Source organism: Syngnathoides biaculeatus, chromosome 13, assembly GCF_019802595.1.
Source record: "Syngnathoides biaculeatus isolate LvHL_M chromosome 13, ASM1980259v1, whole genome shotgun sequence".
Taxonomy (NCBI): Eukaryota; Metazoa; Chordata; class Actinopteri; order Syngnathiformes; family Syngnathidae; genus Syngnathoides; species Syngnathoides biaculeatus.
The window spans coordinates 25,579,579-25,601,215 of NC_084652.1; the positions used below are offsets into that span (position 1 = coordinate 25,579,579).

General features: G+C 38.5%; 2 protein-coding genes across 8 annotated transcripts in view; one reads left to right on the forward strand and one right to left on the reverse strand.

The window, feature by feature from the left end:
* LOC133511511 (homeobox protein engrailed-2b-like) overlaps positions 1-18,046 on the forward strand; it is a 38,697-nt gene extending 20,651 nt beyond the window's left edge. Inside the window, exons 2-3 of one of the 2 annotated variants that reach the window (XM_061840492.1) lie at positions 5,962-6,478; positions 8,819-18,046. In XM_061840492.1, coding sequence (XP_061696476.1) covers positions 6,013-6,478; positions 8,819-9,135 — 783 coding nt within the window. In that variant the 5' untranslated portion in view covers positions 5,962-6,012 and the 3' untranslated portion in view covers positions 9,136-18,046. The remainder of the gene's footprint in view (positions 1-5,961; positions 6,479-8,818) is intronic. The other variant, XR_009797926.1, reaches the window with a different exon arrangement.
* A 2,459-nt stretch (positions 18,047-20,505) lies between these two features.
* The window catches only part of cnpy1 (canopy FGF signaling regulator 1), a 61,734-nt gene continuing 60,602 nt past the window's right edge, over positions 20,506-21,637 (reverse strand). For all 6 annotated transcript variants that reach the window (XM_061840496.1, XM_061840498.1, XM_061840497.1 and 3 more), the window contains one exon: positions 20,506-20,652. In XM_061840496.1, coding sequence (XP_061696480.1) covers positions 20,612-20,652 — 41 coding nt within the window. In that variant the 3' untranslated portion in view covers positions 20,506-20,611. The remainder of the gene's footprint in view (positions 20,653-21,637) is intronic.

Here is a 21,637-nt window from a genome sequence, read left to right on the forward strand (position 1 = left end):
GTTGTTTTTTTAATCTTTATTTCTTTTTAAACTATATCCATATTTAATCTAAATCAGATTCTCTTAAAAGAAACAGAGGAAATGTCACCTGCACTGTTCAGCATTCATGTACAGTGTTTATTTTACAGTCATAGTGGCAGATATTTAAGGAAAAAAAGTTATTGACTCGATTTTAATCTTTAATCTTTTCAAAATGAACCAACAACATACTTGAATCAAATTGGGAACTACGACTTGTAATCCAAATGGAATCATTACTCAAGTGAATCGTTACACTCCTACTTCGTGTGCTTTAAAAAAAAAATTGGTTTCAATTAACTCAATGTCATAGTCTGATTTTGTGAATGATTATAAACATACTGAGTGTCATGAGGGATGGACACATTCAAACTAGAATATCTGGTTGTGTTTTACATCTCGTTGGTGGCTTGGTGTGTCACTTCAAACAACACAAAGCTTCAGGAATCACTCACTATGAAGCTTCCTTTTTCCTATTGAGGCAAAAGTTTGAGAGACCTTTTAAAATTGAAGAAGCAGTGGAGCAAAACCTCCCTTTGTTACCCATGACTGCTGTGAACTCATGCAGGACCAAGCATCAGTCCAGGCTGCCAAGCTCTGCTGGAGCCAGGGAGGCCCATCAGTCAGGACTGTGGGCTGCTTTCACACCAGGTTTATCCACGGCATGGTGATCAGTGGGATTAAAGCAGTAACGGATAGTAACAAGCCTACTCATGGCTTTTTGTACACGCTGTCAGTGCGCTGGACTGAAGCACTAGTGAGCCATGAGCACTGGTGCTGGAAAAGAAGACACTGCAGGAGGACAAGTGTCTTCAGGTAACCGGTAACTCACATTTTTGGTTTATTGGGTGGTGAATGCTAGTCACTTTATGTAGCCACTGTACTGAATGGGAAAATAATGAAATTAAAACTGAGATTAAACAACTTTTCATGAGCACTCTACTGTGTGTGTGCACATCTATCTATCTATCTATCTATCTATCTATCTATCTATCTATCTATCTATCTATCTATCTATCTATCTATCTATCTATCTATCTATCTATCTATCTATCTATCTATCTAGCTATCTATCTATCTATCTATTGAGTGCATGTGCGTACTTTTGTGTGTACACATACAGTATGTAAGAGTACAGTATTGCATTTGAGCTTAGTAGATGGTGCTGGTGGTCACCTGCAGATATAACATTTATACTATAGGAAATGGAATGGAATTTTAGAACATCCATGAATTGCCAATGATCATGGCCACAAAAAAAAAAAGGGTATTCAACTTTTTAGGTATTATTTTCAACATTGTTCAGCTGCCTTTGTGACCGTTTGCATTGAAGCGTATTGATAAAAGGCAGCATCTGAGACTCAGATTTTGTTCTTTGCCCCTCGAATAGGCGTATCAAACACACTCATAAATACAGTACCTGTACATAAGTATATGTTGTGTGTATTTTTTTTTTAATGTCATATCCAAACAAAGGTCACAGTCAAACCATCACCATTTCCCACTAGCATGCATTCGAGTGTATGTGATAATTGTGTGGCCTTGCACTAATTCCCGTCCCTGTGTAAACAGAGCACACAAAGTGGAATAGGAAGTGTCCCCTAACCCTGGAGCCCCTCTCGTCCCTCCTCTCCCCCTGGGAGGTTTTGTAAAGTGGACAGGAAGCTGATGGTACTGGCTGACCTCTGCTTTGTCTCTTGACTCATCTCACATCTGGGCACCCACACAATGCAGTAGACAGCAGTATTCAGAGAACCACAAAGCCTACCTCTTATCTTCAGAGCTGCACATCGAACAAAATCTAATTGGTTGAAATTATTTTAGACATGTTGCTTTTGGACCAGAGTATGGATGAGGCACTTGACAAGGTCCTCTCAGGAAATATTAGTCCACAGTACATTATGTTACAGGTATAACATCCATCCATCTTCTTAGCCGCTTATCCTCCAGAGGGTCGCGGGAGTGCTGGAGCCTATCGCAGCTGTCAACGGGCAAGAGGCAGCATACATCCTGAACTGGTTGCCGGCCAATCACAGGACACTTAGAGACAAAGAGCTGCACTCACAATTACACTGAGGGGCAATTTAGAGTGTCCAATTAATTTTGCATGTTTATGGGATGTAGGAGGAAGCTGGAGTGACCCGAGAAAACTCACGCAGGCATGGGGAGAACATGCAAACTCCACACATGAAAGTGGGTCCAGGATTGTACCTGGGACCTTAGAATTGTGAGGCCAATCCTTTACCAGCTGACCCACCATGTCACCCAATATGTGATATTAAAATTTAAAACACTGGCGCAACTAGTAGAGTGTTGGTCTTACAGGTCTGAGGACTGAGGTTCAAATCCCGGCCCCGCCTCTGTGGAGTTTGCATGTTCTCCCCGTGTCGGCGTGAGTTTTCTCCGGGCACTCCGGTTTCCTCCCACAACCCAAAAACATGCAACAATAATTGGGCACTCTAAATTGCTCCTGGGTGTGATTGTGAGTGCGACTGTTGTCTAACTCCATGTGCCCTGCCATTGGCTGACAAGCAGGTCAGGGTGTACCCTGCCTCCTGCCCGTTGACACCTGGGATGGGCTCTAGCACTCCCGCGACCCTTGTGAAAGCGGCTGAGAAAATGGATGGATGGGGTTTTACATTATTTTTTGATTAACTATTATTGTTACTAATATTGTGACTTATGAGTCAATGAATGTTTTCAAATAGAACTGATGACATTTATTATATATATTGCATTATGGACTTCAGTGGGAAAAAATATTTGCATTTTACTCTGTTTGGGCTCCTCCTTTACGATTTCAATGTTGATTTTAACACTTAAAGCAAGGGACATTTTTCAGATTTTTCTCCTATTTGACAATCCTTCAACTTTTCAAAGGTGAAATGTGATCAATAGTTACTTAAAGAAAAAATACTGAAAGTAACATACTGTACAGCAGACTGCTTTTGTTGTGTAGGGACATTACACATTTATAAGACTTTAATCACCTTTAATCACCTGAACAACGATTTAGACACACACACACACACACACACACACACACACACACACACATATATATATATATATATATATATATATATATATATATATATATATATATATATATATATATTGAGCCTATCCCAGCTGTCAACGGGCGGGAGGCGGGGTGCACCCTGAACTGGTTGCCAGCCAATTGCAGGGCACATCGAGACAAACACCTGCAATCACAATCACACCTAGAGGTAATTTAGGGTGTCCAATTGATGTTGCATCTTTTTGGATGTGGGAGGAGTGCCCAGAAGAAACCCACGCAGGCATGGGGAGAACATGCAAACTCCACACAGGCGGGTCTAGGGTTGAACCCGGGACCTCAGAACTGTGAGGCCAACACTTTCCAGCTGATCCACAATTCTTGCTCAGTGGTGGTGTCGATATCTGCCCTGTGACTGGCTAGTCAAAAGCTAGCTGGGATAGGCTCCAGCTCGCCCATGACCCTTATGAGGATAAGCAGCTTGGAGAATGGATGGATAATGGACACACACACATATACATACATACATACATAATTAAATTAAAGAAGGTACCCCACCTCCTACCCATTGATAGATGGGATAGGCTCCATCACTTACACGACCCTTGTGAGGATAAGTGGCTCAGATTCAGGACTGTCATAAACAAGCATCGTATGCCCACTCATAAATTGAGACAGTTCTACAATGGACAAGAGGTTCGTTTTCCAATCTGACTGTTTAGCATTAACTATTCCTATAAAACACATCGTAATTCTGACAAAGTTCCAGTTAATTCATTATTTTAAAAGTACGTTTTCCTCTCAATTCAAGTCAACCCCCGATTGCAAAAAAAAAAAAAAATAATAATAATAATAAAAAAAAATCCGTTGACTGGGGTGAAGCGCATCACCAACATAATGGTTTTTGTTCAGGGCCGATTAGGGAGCCCTTGAACATAAAGGCTAATATTTATTATCAACGTTTGTAAGCCAAACATTAAACTTTCATTATCCATTTCAAATAGATAAAGACTACACGCATAAATATCTTCTGTATCCGTACAGTATGTCTTTCATGCAAATAAAGGCAAGGGCCTCGCACAACTGTCGCATGCCTTCATTATTTTGAAAAAAAGAAAGCAATCGAAGAAACTAAAGCACGTTTTTCAATAATTAATGTGAGGTTATAATGGATTGAATTAAATTAATTAATTTCATTTTGTATGTGCTTTCCATTCATGTTTCTTATAATAAAATACAATTAAATATATTCCTATTGTGGGCGGCACATTTCTGAAGACTGGGGTTCAAATCCCGACCTCCCTGCGTGTGGAGTTTGTATGTTCTTCTTTGGCTGCGTGGGTTTTCTCCCGGCACTCCAGTTTCCTCCTACATCCCCAAAACATGCAACATTAATTGGACACTCTAAATTGCGGCCAAGGTGTGATTGTGATGAGTGCGACTGTTGTTTGTCTCCATGTGCCCTGCGATTGGCTGGCAACCAGTTCAGGTGTTCCATTCCTCCTGCCCGTTGACAGCTGGGATAGGCTACGGCACTCCCGCGACCCGTGTGCGGATAAGCGGCTCAGAAAATGGATGGATGGGTAGATATTCCTTTTGACAAGACAATTGAATTCGTAAAGAATTAAAATTTAAAATGCATTTAATCTAAAGTGCTCTCAGAATTTACTAATCAGGACGTATCTGATTTAGCTGAGACTGTGTGCTTGTGTGTCTGTCTTGAGTCACGTGGTTTACATTGTCATGTTCTTATTCATACACTCAGATCTGTTGCCATTAGCCACCTTTGGGATTGGCGTTGTCCTTAATTTTATTTATTTATTTTGGGGGGAGATTATCATACAGTTACGCGTTTTCCTTTTAGACTGCAGTGAAAAATGATGAACGAGCATTAAACCGAGTTGGTCTTTGAAAATAACCACAACAACTATATTGAAACTGGATGGAATTTGAAATACGCCAGCGATAGATGGAAAAAAAGTGTCACTTGTTTTTCATAAATGAATTATTGCTAGATTTCCTTATATATATTGAATCATATTTCATTGTTTAATTTTTTTATTAACAATACAAATGCGACAAAGTGTATATTAATTTCATATTCGCTAGGTGACATTAATTACATCTGTGGTATTTGGTGACTATTTCAAGATGCCATACAAAGTTTATGAAAATAAATGTATTTTAGTTTTGGTGTTTTACTTTGATCTATCAATTTTCACAAGTGCACTTCGCTAAAACAAACTGAGGTGCATTTTATTTTATTACAACATCGATTGTATATGATTGAAATGTGGTAAACTGATATTTATTATTCCATTATTTTCGAGCTGGAGAAGAGAGGGACATTACGCCAAGTTTACTGCATTTTAATCATGTGTAAGCGATGTACATGATGAAATGAAGTAGTTTCCCCCCGTGTGATTAGGCTTTGAAGTTAAAAGTATGAACAATGTGAGGGGTGTTACTTTAATATTGCAAACGTATGAGCCTCCAATGAATTCCGGTAACTTCACGTGACAGAAGCTCCGCCTCTCTATTGGTCCAAGACACGTGTCTCAGAAAGGATGTTCAGCCAATCAGAAATAAGAACCAAATTCTTCCTGTAAGTATTTGAGCGTCATCTGAATCTGAACATTTGAATGCTGAGCGCATCAAAAATGTGTACAGGGATGCGGGAAGACTCTTGAAAAGAAACCAAAAATCGCTTATATTCATTTCAAACCGATAAACAAAGCAAAAATGAGGGTCCGTTTTAGATTTGAAATCCAACAATGGTTTTTGTTCGTAAAAAACGGCGCGGTTTTTGAGTAAATACTATATATATATATATATATATATATATATATATATATATATATATATATATATATATATATATATATTAGTAAACGTCCTGAGGTTTCATTCGATTGGATTTCCAGATTTCCACTTCGTTGACTAAATTTTGAGGAAGAACTGGCTTGATCTTCACCATGGAAGAAAACGCTCCTCGAGACGCGGAGCGCCCCAAGGACTCTGGTGAGGAGTCCAATCGAGCTGTCCTGCCTCTTATGATGCCGCCTGGCAACCAGCAGTCCCACAGGATCACCAACTTTTACATAGACAACATTTTAAGACCGGAATTCGGCCGGAAGAGAAAAAGTGCGACTCTGATCCAAGAGGGGATCGCAAGAAGAGATGAGGTGGGAATCGACCCCACAAGTGGCAACCCTGATGTGGACGCAAGAGCGGCAGGAGTAGGGGATGGCTCCGGATCATCCGACGGGAAGCATCCCCGAAAGAAAGAGCTGATAGGCAGAGAGGAGACTGAGAAGGTCCTAGGAGACGACCAAAACCGCTGCAGCAGCCCCCAGGCCAGTTCAGCATCCAATGGGGCCAAACAGATGCTGTGGCCGGCCTGGGTTTATTGTACCCGCTACTCAGACCGTCCGTCGGCAGGTTGGTGCATTAAAAAAATACCGCGTTCTCCTTTTCATCAAATCTTTTAGAAAACAAAAACGAAAGAAAGAAAAATAATGACATGTATCGATATAATACATCTATCACACAATACATTTGAACATCTGCGCTTCCATTCAAACAGTCATTGTAATAAATATCTGCAACATCGGAGATTAAAACTGTGGGGGGGTCAGTTTTCAGACTCGAACAAAATAATAAAAGGTTATGATGTTTTCAATTATTATTATCTGAGCGCTTAACATCCACACCCTCCAACTTAATAGACATATTACTTGTAATATGGATAAAGTAATTATTGTACCATCTATCTCTATGAGAGCTTACTTTCGACATAATAACATGATCTTAACAATCAGATCGTTCATTTGTTACTCACTTTTTTTAGCTATCCTTTCAAATATGAGGATACGTTATATTAACATTGGCCTCATTTAGAATTTAAAGTCACAAATAAAAACTCGATGTTGTGTAGTTGTTACCTGGCAATTAAATTGCTCAAGAATACGCTTAAAAATGAAATACAAAATGTTCATAAAGCAATGTGAAACTAAGTTTAACGCCATTGTTCCCGAGTCCTCTTTGTTAATATCTATTAGCATATTTTTGACAATGGAGGGTGTCTAGAAACTGAGAGTCCTGAGTCTAAAGAGAGGAATTAGATGGTGAAGGTAGACCCCAAAACAGGATAAAGGACAAAAACATGCACATATCACTACTTATTAATCTCATGTTAAAAAAATGCACAATTATTTCACGCATTGAATATTCAAAATGACATAATGCTACGTTCGCCCAAAAATATGAGAAAAAAACTGATATATATATATATATATATATATATATATATATAACATCTTATCCACTAAAACAAACATTCCTCACTCTGAGAAAGTCATGCGACTATTTTAAATGCAACGTTGTCTATTTTGTTATCTGCGTGATGCATGGAAAATCACGCTAATAAAACTTATATTTATTATGATGGTCAAAGAATACTCCTAAATTGTCATAAAGGTCAAGTTGAAGTTCGAAACAATATCAAACGTTAGAATGTAATTCATGAAAAGTTGCTTGGGGAACGGGTAAGAGACGTGTGACTCCCCTTCCTCCATTCCATTCAGGGCCCACCCCCATCGACAGCCCCCCTACAGGCTTGACTCTGGGCTGGAGGGCAAGCACCTTGTAGCATGGCGTCTCTATTCTTTCACCGCCCGATATTGTCATTTTCTTATGATTCGATAGATAACGGCAAAGACTAACCAAAATCTAATTTAGCATTATTTAATGCCGCTTTGATTTTTATAAGTTCTAGTCTCCTGTGCAGAAACAATCGTCACTGACACAGCAAATGGCTGTATCTGATGAAAATATTTGACTTCAATTTTTCTCTTTTTTATTACAATGAAGACAAACGTGCATAAACATAAAGAAAGAGCTTCAGAAAAATCATGTATTTCCCAATTTACAAGTTCACCTACAAAATGATATTAGTGCAAAAATGATCCTAACTAAACCCTCTACACTCTTGTCTTTATACAACAGATATGAAGTAGCTCCAATACTTAATTTTAAAATGTACACATTCATTTCCCTGAAAAAAAAAATGCTGTCTGTCATTGTGCGAATGCAAAATGACAGCTCCATCCTGGCACTTCAGCTGAAAGGTCCCTCTGGTGTATTGCGACAACATATTGAGGCTCTCTTCAGTGGCATTAAGGTAAAGACAGCTTAACTGACGAATAAGAACATCCAAAATCTAATTAGATTTGCAAAAAAAATAATAATAATAAATTAAAAAAATGGAAATCATGAAACTTCCCTGCGGAAATGTAACAGATAATGTTTTTTTTCTTAAAAAAACTAAAACAGAAAAGTGACACTTGACAGATAATAACGGTCAGTGAATCAAATACTCATATCATAAAACATTTTTGATTTTTAAAAGGAAATTTGGTGGGCCATGTCTTGACCGTTCTTGATCAAATTGAATGAAAATTATGTGGCAGGTAGCGTTTATTTACTCAACAAGCAGTTGTACCGCAGGACTCTATCTTAAAGCAATTTGATCAATCAATCATCAATTTGACAATTAAAACTAATTGAAATACGGCAGCTTTAGAGAGTCTACAGAAAAAAAGTAATTTAACTAACTAAAATCACCAAAAAGTTAATACTGTAATAAAATCCTACTGCTGATAGAACTTAGTGATGGAAGATTTTTCATATATATATTATTATTTTCCATTTGAGCCCAATATTTCACATCTAACACTTGATTACATCTGCTCTCTGCCTTCCATTCCTATTCCACTCAAGGGCCCAGATCCCGGAAGCCAAAGAGGGCTCGGACCCCTACTAAAGAAGATAAGCGACCCCGGACAGCGTTCACCGTCGAGCAGCTGTACAGACTCAAGACTGAGTTTCAGACTAACCGCTACCTGACCGAGCAGCGGAGACAGGACCTGGCTCGAGAACTTGGACTCAACGAATCTCAGATCAAAATCTGGTTTCAGAACAAAAGGGCCAAAATTAAAAAGGCCATGGGAAATAAAAACTCGCTGGCGCTGCATCTCATGGCGCAGGGACTGTACAACCACACTTCGTCCAAGGACGCAAAGTCGGACAGCGATTAGCCTGGATGATGACGAGCCTCTCTCCGAACCACGCAATAAAAAGCACTTCCATGCCAGCGTTGACATTTAAAATAAAGACCAGATTCAAATGATTAAACATATTTGCATATCTGGATGGGGGCGAACGTAGGCTCCTTGTCATCAGGGCTGTGGACGTTTCAAGAGAAGCAGAACAAATCATATTTCACAAAAATGGCAAAAAAAAAAAAAAAAAAGGCAAATACACACAGGAGGGCCTACAGTCCTGAGCTTGCAAACTCTAAACTCTTACGGGTTGATATTTAATTTAAAGTGAAGCTATCCCAGCTATCATCGGGCAGGAGGCAGGGTACACCCTGAACAGATTACCAGTCAATTGCAGGGTACATGGAGACGGACAATCGTCGCACTCACAATCACACCGAGAGGCAATTTAGAGTGTCCAATTAATGTTACTTTTTTTTTTTTTTTTCTTAAAGCGGAAGGCCCGGAGAAAACCTACACAGGCACGAGGAGAATATGAATATGCAAAATCCACAAAGGCGGGGCCTGGATTTGAAACCCGGTCCTCAGAACTGAGTCCAACGCTCTAACCAGTTGCTCCACTCTGGCGTCACGGCAAAAAATAAAAACCGACATAACCAATACGCCTTTTATGCGTTAACGAAGAGCCAATTGAAGCTGAGGGACACACATTTGGACTGACTGAGACAGGTGGCCTGCGCAGTACCAAACCACTACAGCCTGAGTCACTCTAGTGATGATAAAACTATACGCTGAAGTCCAAAGATTTATTGTTGTTGTGCTACCTTCTGCTCTTTTTGTTCAGAAATGTGTTTCGTGTTTTCTGAATGAATTTTCCATTGTAGCCGTAAGTATCTTGTTGACTCATTTAGTGCCCGTTTAGCTGCGGATCCGGTTCGCTCTCAATTTAGCCTTTGATGGGTGCCTCCACCGAAATTTGGAAAGACAAAATTTTGGGGAGCATACACGCAAGCGCGAGCGTGCACAAACGCAGGCACACGGACGCACCCACAGTTTTCATTCTTGCTTAAACTTTCCTATTTAATGAGCAGTTTCATGAGCATAGAGTTGAATAGCTCCACGTGATTGGCATAGAAATAACACGGTTTACACAAGCCATTCCTGATTTGAATAAGCCTCCCAAACAACAGACGATGACAAAATGTAGTCTTTGATTTACTTTTATTATGAAGCAGCTCAGTGATCAGCAGCCGACTGAAATACCTTCAAGAAATCCCATTAACTCCTATGCATGGTGTGTTCAGGGAACAGGGTTTTCATTCAAATGTAAAGTGTTGACATGGCACCAAAATATATGGATCTATAGTACTATAGGTTATACGTACATGCACCCACGAATGTTCAACCGTTTTTTTTTTTAAGTTTCAGAAAAAAAATCTAGATATTCCTATTTATAATAAAACAAGCATGTTTGACTCGTGTTTACATAAGTTATTTTTCCTGGAATACAATTTGCTTTTCCTCTAAGGTCTTTTGTTGACCACAGTTAATACAATACTGTAAATGTCTTTTGTTTCCTTCTATATTTTTCTCGACAGATTAAAAAAAAAAAACTTCGTTTGCCTTAAAATTATGCAACTATAAGCGAACATGTTGCAGTGTTGTTAAGAGATCGGGGCAGTGTTTTCTATATGGCAAATGGAACACGGACATTGAAAACCATAAAATAAAGACTCCAACCAGTCATTTGCTCCTCAGCCATGGCATACGTTGTCTTTTACATGATGTTATTTGTCATCAACTTTTTAATGAGTGTGTGGGGGCATTAACACAGAGGAAGGTGATTGTTGGGATTTTATTTTGGCAAAAAACAAAATAAATGTTAGCAAATCAGTAAATCAAGTAGATGAGTGTCATCTGGAACCAATTTGGATAACCATAGCATTGAGATGGACATACAACATAGCTCTGCAGGTGCATATAAAGGCAGACTAGGAAAAACTTCACAAATTAATAAATATACAAACTGCACATCTTAAGGGCTGCGTATAGCAAATAAAGTTTCCACCGAGTAAGATACAAGTTATATAAATTGAACCACCACAGAATATTTACGCAAATCATGTGGAAATATGTCCGAGAAAAATAAAATTTTTACCTTTAACTGTTCACAAGACGCATAGAAAAAAAATAACGTTTAGGATTCAGTCACTAAATGAGGAAAAAACAACAACAAAATTATTTTGCACAAATGTTAATAATGGAAGGGAAAGTTTCTTGGGATCTAGACAATGTAAAATGTCTTTACGGCAAAATGTGTTAAAAAAAGAGTGGGGTAACTGATAAGGAATACATTTTGATTTTTAGAAAATATAAGTTCACTCCTTGTGTATAAAAAACGTGTTCCTCAATAGTTATCCACTTGGTTAAAACTACAAAATGGTCTCAAGTATACCTTTGTAGCAATAGTGTGGCAAATACTTCGGAAAACAAGAGGCGATTGTAACTTGAAAACAAATAGTTCATTGAATCTCCTTTCACCAGAATTTGGGGGTGAAACAATAAAGAAAATCAAAGAACAAGAAAAAAGGGTTGTCGTGTTTGCACCAAACTAAGGAGTTATCTATGACTCCTCACCAGAAACTTTGACTTGGACTATGAATGGCTGCTTGAGGACTTCATCTGCATTTTCTTTTATTAGCTGTCTTGTATATGGAAGTAACACCCAACACTCACTGACTTGATAAGCTGAGCCCTTGACTTGAGACGGGAAGGGGGGAAGGCGCTGAACAGAGCCATAGTCTGTGTTTGGCAGTTGAAGTGATGGAGAGTGCAGGGAGGAGGCAGAGTGGCGAGAACTATAATAATCAGAGAACCTGGACGAAGGTCAAAAATACTTTGGGTGTCCGTGCAAATAACAGCAGGTGCCTGAGCTGGTGCCAAGATTGGTGAGAAAAGGACATCAATCTGCTCAGTGATTCCATCTGTGGCATTATTCCATATTCAAATGCTTCTTGTAACTAAATGTGATGCACTTGTTCTCACAATGTGATCATTTCATATGGATGACATCAATGCATTCATTGAGAGTGTTTTGTAAAAGTGACATGATTATAGATGAAAACCAGTGAAAGTTACGGAAATAGTAAAAAAAAACAAAAAACAAACAAACAAAAAAAAACGTCAAAGGGATAGGCTTCAACACTCCCACAACCCTTGTGAGGATAAACGGCTGGCAAAATGGATGGATGGATAAAAGGCTATAGCTACTTTTGTGAGTTTATTTGATATAGTTGCTTATCAGGGAATAATGTAAAATACTGACTTTACAACTATGACAAAATGCACACACCCATTTGTGATACCTAGTAAAGTAAGGATTTGATAGCTACTGAGTTACGCCTGGTGTTTTAAAGAGAGACTTTATAGGACACAGGACACAGACACTCTATTTTCACCCATCCAACCATTTTCTGAACTCCTAATACTCACTAGGGTCGTGGGTGTGGTGGAGCTAACTGTGGGCAAGACATAAGGTAAATCCTTAACTGGTCACCAGCCAATTGAAGGGCACACTGAAACAGCCAACCATTTACAATCACATTCACATCTATGGGCAATTTAGAATCTTCAATCCTTTTACCATGCATATTTCTGGGATGTGGGATGAGAAGATCCATGCAGGCATGGGGAGAAAATGCAAACTTCACACAGGCGAGATCGAGACTTGAACCCTGGTCTACAGAACTGTGAGGAAGAAGTGCTCAGTTTTATTTTCTGGTTGTAAAATTATTTCTTTTCATTTTTTCATGATTATCTTGAATATGGACAACTACGCTGAACAAAACAACACAAAATGTGACTAAAAAGTTTTTTCTTCCCCAACACATCTGCACTGTCAAAATAATTAAACAACCAAATAGATAGAGTGAAGTTTAAATTTCAAAGCAACATTCAAACTTCAATAACATTTGAAATTGGGCAATCCAACAAAATTTTTTAAGTTTTGCTTTTGTGAACGATAGCTTCACGCATTTCACAACAATGAAGCGAGTTTTAATAGTGAACACTTTAAAGTTTTGCCAACTAAAGTAATTCCAGTTTTAGGCCCAAAAATACAAGTTTTGTTGTTGCTGTGTTTACAGTGTACCTTTGTTCTCCATGATCAAAACACAGTCAATGGGATTATTAAAATCTGTTTTAATCTGTTACTCTTTAAATGTGGAGAAAAATATTTCTGCTTGTGTAACAGTTTTTTAAAGTTCATGTCCTTTCACTTGTCCAAAATGCCACCCATTGAGCAAGAGGTAAAAAGCTAGACAAATACAGCCGTGGATTCCAACCTTTATGGAACCAAGGCACATATTTTACAATTAAAAAATTTCAAAGCACCCCAAAGAACAAAAATGTCACAAAATGTGGATATATTAATTACTCTATGTACTTCCAGCCAAGAGGAGCATTTAATTGATCTGTCACTATTTCTCACTGGCATAAATAAAGATACTGTACATTACTTATTGGGAATAACTTTTTTTGGAAGCATGCGAATGAATTTGGATAATTTCCCACGGCACACCTGATGAGCGCTAACAGCACACTGGTTGATAATCAATGAAAGGGAAAAGAAAAATCATATTCAAATTCCGATGTCCCTTGTGTCTCTGAGACAAAAGATGACCCATCAAGTTTTCCATAGTTCTCTAAAACGCTTCCTACTCAAACCTGAAATATGGAATGAAGGGGATGAGGGCTTTGTGGCGGAAATATAATTACGGCACTGAAAGCTGGAGAAGATTGAGAATGGGGGATGACATCAGACCAATTTCACACCCAGACTTTGGATGGCCAGGCCAAGCTTGGGCCTTGCAGCGCTACACTGATCAAAGCCTGCTGCAGCCGCCCCAAAAGCCAAAAAAGGAGAGACTTAAGTATGCTAATCTCCTGGACAAATATATTTTAATCTTGTTAGAATACAAGTTAATGCCACAGCTCAGTGACCAAACCTTATACCATAAAGGGGGGGGGAGAGATAAAAATTTCTATTCACCAATATGAGTGGGTTAACTGAAAAATGGGTACATTTATGAATTGATTTCACTTCAAACATTTATTATTTTATTATATATTTGTTTTGTAGCAATCATCAGTGGGATACAGCACACTTATATACAGTCAATACACACAAACACACAGTGGAACAAAAAAAGTATTTAGTCATTCACCAATTGTGCAAACTCTCCCTGTTGAAGAGATGCAAGAGTCCTGTCATTTTAATCATTTATCATAGTATACCTCATCTATTAAAGACAAAATGAGAAAAAAATTCTGAAAGTCATATTGTCTGATTTTTGAAGAATTTATTATCAAATTATGGTGGACCTTTGCTGGCAATGATAGAGGTCAAATGTTTTCTGTAAGTCTTCACAAGGTTTTTCCACACACAGATGGTAGTATTTTGGCCCATTCCTCGATTGAGATCTTTAGAGCGGTGATGTTTTGGGGCTGTTGCTGGGCAACACAGAATTTCAATTCCCTCTAAAAACCTTCTTTGGGGTTGAGATCTGGAGACTGGCTAGGCCACTCCTGGACATTGAAATGATTCTTACGAAGCCACTCCTTCATTGCCTGGGCGGTCTGTTTGGGGTCTTTGTCATGCTGAAAGACCCAGCCAAGTTTCATCTTCAATGTCCTTGCTAAAGGAAGGAGGTTTTCACTCAAAATCTCGTGATACACGAGAATGGGGCCATTCATTCTTTCCTTTATGGATCAGCTGTCCAGGTACCGTTGCATGAAAACAGCCTCAAAGCATGATATTACCACGACCATTGTTCACAGTAGGTACAGTGTTCTTTGGATTCAACTCACACTTAAGGTCACATTTTAGACTTGGTCATCATTTACAATGTTGAAATTCTTATTAATAGATAGATGTGCCCTGTGTTTCGCTGCCAACCAGTTCAGGGTATACCTAGCTTCCTGCCTGATGAAAGCTGGAATTGGCTCCAACACTCCCGCAACCCTTGTGAGAATAAGCGGCTTTTTGTGCATTGTTCGAAGAACAGATTCTTCAAAAGTTCAGACCTTTGTTTTTTAAGCTACGGTACATAAATGAGAGTACTGTCACTAAGTGTATGGAGAACATAGCTGTGGGACAAACTGTGAATGCTAAGACATTTGATGGATTTTTTCATGATTTCACCGAAAAAAAATTCTATGTAATAAAAAAACTTAGCTCCAAATTGACTATGACCTATAGAGATAATGTCTGTAATTTAAATCAGTAACTGAATTCAGATACAGAAATCAGTTCATGTTTGTTCATTTTCTAATTGTCAAGTTCAAATGAAGTATTTTTTTAGAAAAAAATAAAGCAATGGAAATTCAAATGTTGATGTTTATCTGATTCACTCAATCAAAAAACAAACATCTATTATAAACCCCATTTCCAATGAAGATGAGATGTGTAAGGCAGAAATACAATGATTTGCACATCCTTCAAATCTAAATTTTAATACAGTACAAAATCGAGATATTTAATATTCAAACTGATGAAAGTTATTCTTTTAGGCAAATCTCATTTTGAGTTTGATACTTCAAGATACTCCAAAAAGATGGAACAGGGGCAATCAATACCTGAGAAAGTTGAGGATTGCTCACATGAGAATGCCAAAATTGGGTGCAAATAAAGTGTACCCTGAAAGGCTCATTTGGTTACAAAGGGGTTCACCTCTTTGCAAACAACTTTGTGAGCAAAAAGTCCAACAGTTTAAGAATCATTTTGCTAATTTTAGAGTTGCAGAGGTTGAGGGATTTCATCATTATGTTCCATAACATCGTCAAAAGATTCAGAGAATCAGGTGAAAGGCCGAAAACCATTGACTGCCCATGCCCTCCGATCCTTTAGGCAGCACTGCATTAAAAACTGGCATGATTGGGAAAAGGGGATTGATAAGTGGGCTCACTTCATAAAAAGCATTGTCAGTTAAAAGAATTTGCTATTATGTCTACAAAAGCAAATTAATATTCTACTATGCAAAGCGAAAGCCAGAGATTAACAACACCCAGAAATGCTACCTACTTCTCTGGGCTCAAGCTCATTTAAGATAAGTGAAAGAGAGAAACGTGTGTTGTGATCTGATGAGTGCACAAATTGATTTTTCAAATTTGCAAATCATGGATGTCTTGTCCTTCAGACCAAAGAGGAAAAGCATCACCCAGATTTTTATCAACACAAAGTTAAAAAGCCAGCATTTGGAGTGATATGTAGGATGAGCTAATGCCCATGGCATGGGTAACTTGCATTTCTTTGACAACACCATTGAGTCTGAAAGGTACATACAGGTTTTAGAGAGACATATGCTGCCATCCAAGCAACATCTTATTCAGGGACGTGTCTGTTTATTTCAAGAAGAAAATGCCATGCTAAATTCTGTATGTGTTACAATAATGTGACTTTATATTAAAAGTACTGGACTGGCCTGCCAGCAGTCCAGACCAGTCTCCCATTGAAAACGGATTGATGCATTGTCCTGTAATAAATCAAATATCACTGAAAAGTACTTAAAATGTACTGTATTTGAAAAAGGCTATATTTATAACCACAATTCTAATACGTTATATTGTTTTGTAAGTTTTAGATACTGTTAATTTAATTATAATCTAATTTTGTGATTCTTTCACATAATATTTGGGAGCCTGGGCACCACTAATAGTAGTGCTCATACCATGTGCACTTCCATTCACTTTGGGAATTGTGGGAGGAGTTTTGCTTCATTAATGAGCTCATCGGAAAGGGATGGACAAACCAGCATATAAAGCGGAGCCAGCATTGTACAAGCAAAATGAGAGGGGCCAGGGAGAACTTTTCAGTTTTCAATAAATGGAAGTTTTGAATGATCTAAGGGTTGGCTTGGAGACAGAAGAGTCAAAAGAAGGAGTCATGCCATGTCACCTGTAACAAAACTCCTTCAACTCTGTACATCTGTGCATCTGGGTCATTTCAACACACTGTGACAAATAGTCCTGGCCTTCTACCAGTGTAGTTTTCTGGGTGTGCTGCCCCCCGTTTTAAATGCAGTGTTAGGCAGGATGACCACTTATATGTAAATCTAATTGTCGTATACTTGAGACGAATTCATTAATTAGAATTTCATGATAAGGAATGGTACATTGGCTTTGTTAGCATACATTCAAGTTGTTTATTATTATTATTTTTACATTGACTTGTTCACACAAAGATAATTGGCTGTGCAACTGTGGAAGGAAAGTGAACTCCTGATTCACACAGAAATTGAGGAGTACAATGTCTTGCTCAAAAGTACATAAACATGGAGCCTTGGTTCCAACTTACAACCTTCCTGTTTCGAGATTTCTGAGATGTCCACAAGTATTCTTTTGTTAAAACCCATTCGTGGGCATCATCCCATTTTTGGGACATCAAGATTTTCACACATTATATCCTTCAGTATATCAAAATATTTAAGTGTTTTAATCTGAAGCTATAATTTGGTATCAGGAGAGGATAACGCATTGGTCTAAGTTAGCACAGAGTTATTTCCCTTTCCTTCCTGACCCAACATGGCTGTCTCAAGTACACATGGAGCGTTTTCCAAGAGAAGAAAGGGAGAAAGGTCAGTATGCAACCAAGTTTGTCTTCAAAATGCTAATCCATCAGTATTATTAATGCTAAGTGTCGTTCGAGAATAAGAATGAATTAATAAATCTATCTCTAGTATGAACCTCTTCATAGAACTGATATCATACCCGTCCCAGTTTTGGGACGCTGCCCGTGAGAGGGTACATCATTTTTGCCCTTTGCTCTTAACTTAACCATAAACGAAAAAGAAGTGTTATTTCCTTGAATGTAGCCTGCTAGGAGATTAGTATCTCAATAAGGCAAAAAATTGCCACACAAACTAAATTCCCAAACTGCATTTATGACAGGCAAAAACATCAGACACCCCCCCACCCCCCCGCTGGTATATATATATATATATATATATATATATATATTTTTTTTTTTAAACAATGTTATGCAATTGCTGGAAGCAACATTTTGTTTAAAAAAATCTTGATTAACATTTTAATTTTAAATCCTTGGAATTTGTAAAATACTGAAATACTATCTTGAATAGTGAGACTTTTCGGCAACACAGATTGGAAAAGATGGGATCTTTTTGGCTGTGGGTAATGAGCGAAAATAAAAAAAAATTAAAATTGATAAGGAAAGGAATGACATTTCTACATAAAAGGAGTAGTACAAAAATTTTGCAACAATCAGTGGATTAGTGACAAATAATCAGAAGGGAAGACAGTGCAGGCATATCATGCATGATGTTCAGTACTGCTCTGATCTGTTGACACATCTGAACTGCCAAATTGAATGCTGTATACTGAAATCAATGATTATGGAAGATTGAGTGTATGGAAAAGAACACCTGTTTAAATTACTATTTGAGTGAATGGGGATATAACGTACAGTGAAGAAAATAAGTATTTGAACACCCTGCTATATTGCAAGTTCTCCCACTTAAAAATCATGGAGGGGTCTGAAATCTTCATCGTAGGCGCATGTACACTGTGAGAGAGATCATCTAAAAACAAAAATCCAGAAATCACAATGTATGTTTTTTAATCATTTATTTGTGTGATAGAGATGCAAATAAGTATTTGAACACCTGAGAAAACCAATGTTAATATTTGGTACAGTAGCCTTTGTTTGCAATTACAGAGGTCAAACGTTTCCTGTAGTTGTTCACCACACAGTGCAGGAGGGATTTTGGTCCACTCCTCCATACAGATCTTCTCGAGATCAGACAGGTTTCTGGGCTGTCGCTGAGAAACACGGAGTTTCAGCTCCCTCCAAAAATTTTCTATTGGGTTTAGGTCTGGAGACAGGCTAGGCCATGCCAGAACCTTCATATGCTTCTTATGGAGCCACTCCTTGGTTTTCCTGGCTGTGTGCTTTGGCTCATTGTCATGTTGAAAGAACCAGCCAGGACCCATCTTCAATGCTCTGACTGAGGGAAAGGGGTTGTTCCCCAAAATCTCACAATACATGGCCGCCGTCATCCTCTCTTTAATACAGTGCAGTCGTCCTGTCCCATGTGCAGAAAAACAACCCGGAAAGCATGATGCTACAACCCCCGTGCTTCACAGTAGGGATGGTGTTCTTGGGATGGAACTCACCATTCATCTTCCTCCAAACACGGTTTGTGGAATTATGACCAAAAAGTACCATTTTGGTCTTATCTGACCACAAAACCTTCCAAATGGTCATTGGAAAACTTAAGACGGGCCTTGACATGTGCTGGTTTAAACAGAGGAACCTTCTGTGCCATGCATGATTTCAAACCATGACGTCTTACTGTATTACCAGCAGTCACCTTGGAAACGGTGGTCTCAGCTCTTTTCAGGTCATTGACCAAGTCCTGTCGTGTAGTCCTGGGCTGATTCCTCACCTTTTTAAGGACCAGTGAGACCCCATGAGGAGATACCTTGCATGGGGCTTCACTTCGATTGAGATTGACAATCATATGTTTAGCTTCTTCCATTTTCTAATGATTGCTCCAACAGTGGACCTTTATTCACCAAGCTGCTTGGCAATTTCTCCGCATCCCTTTCCAGCCGCGTGGAATTGTACAATTTTGTCTCTGGTGTCTTTGGACAGCTCTTTGGTCTTGGCCATGTTACAAGTTTGAGTCTTACTGATTGTATGGGGTGGACAGGTGTCTTTATGCAGCTGACGACCTCACACAGGTGCATCTATTCAGGATAATACATGGAGTGGAGGTGGACTTTTAAAAGGCGTACTAACAGGTGTTTGAGGGTCACAATTCTAGCTGATAGACAAGTGTTCAAATAGTTATTTGCAGCTGTATCACACAAATCGTTAAAAAAAAATACATTGTGATTTTTCTTTTTAGATTATCTCTCTCACAGTGGACATGCACCTACGATGAAAATGTCAGACCTGTCCATGATTTTTAAGTGGGAGAACTTGCAATATAGCAGGGTGTTCTCATACTTATTTTCTTTGCTGTAGTTTTGTGTTGGAGTTTCTATGTATATTGCCAAACACCAAGTCCTGAACTATTTTCCGAATTTCCACAAGGTATCGTTTTCAGTATATTTAGAAATTTGTATACTTGAGATAAAAATGGTCTTTTTCACCAAAAATAGCCTGATACATGAATACATTTTTAGATTACCACATTTATTGAGCTGAATTGATAACTAAACCTCAATAACGTTAAATTAATTACTTATAGAAGCAAATTAGGGTAGTGTGTCACCTGTGATACGTTATTCGTGAGGCTGCAATCATGCTCACATTTTGCTAGATTGAAGTTAATAGCTCATCACTGAGCTGTGTGCACAATAAATTCATTTATAAACCTGACAAATGTTCACAAAATAGTTTTTATTTTTCAGAAGTCCATTTTGTGAAATAAACCCAATTTCTCAATTCATTGAATTGTAGTTGGTCACACCACACCATTTTAAAAAATCATAACTCCTTATCTGTGTTACTGGTGTCTTTACAGTAGTCTGAAAAAAATAAAAAAAAGAATGCATGTTCAGCAATAAATTTGATGAATTATATATTCATAGATGCATAAATGGCTAGTCGATGGTTGAATTTTAGATGATTTTGGGACACTCGTGGATGGCAGAGCTCATTCCATTTCTTTTATTATCAATTAAAAACGAATTGACGAATTCACTTAAGGAAATAAGCACTTCTAAAAAGGTCACTGGTAATTGTACTTCATCACATACAGGCAATTAATCTGAAAGATTAGCCTGTGATCATACAGTGCATACATGGTGAATTGTTGCTGGTGAAATTGCACCATGACCATATAGAGAAACAATATCAAAAATGGCTTGTATGCTTAATTCAGTGGCATGGTAGGCGCAGCTGTTAAGAGCATTGGCCTCACAGTTCTCAGAACTCCTAGGTGCTCTTAGGTGTGATTGTGAGTGCAACTTTAGTCTGTCTCCATGTCCCCTGCGATTGGCTGGCAACCAGTTCAGGGTGTACATTGCCACCGGTTTGATTATAGCTGGGATAGGCTCCAGTACTCCTGTGACCCTCATGAGGGTGAGCGGCTCAAAAAATGGATGGATGGATGGATGTATACCTGTGGTGGCACGGATCTCTCATTATTGTGGCATTTAACAAAATTAAATAATTTTGGTGATTCTGCCTGATCTGAAACAGGAGACGTTATTATTAGAGGTGTTATTCGACTTCAGAGGCAAAAAAAAAAAAAGTGTTTTTGTGCACAGGCTATATAAACTTGTGGCTTCAATTTGCTTATCCTCTCAAGGGTTGCAGGAGTGCCGGGAGCATATCAGACGTCATTGGGCAAGGAGGCAGGGTACACCCTGAACTGGTTGCCAGCCAATCGCAGGGTGCATGGAGACAGGCAACAGTCGCACTCACAATCACACCGAAGGGCAATTTAGAGTTTTAATTCAATATTGCATGTTTTTTGAGATGTGGGAGGAAACTGGAGTCTGAAGAGAA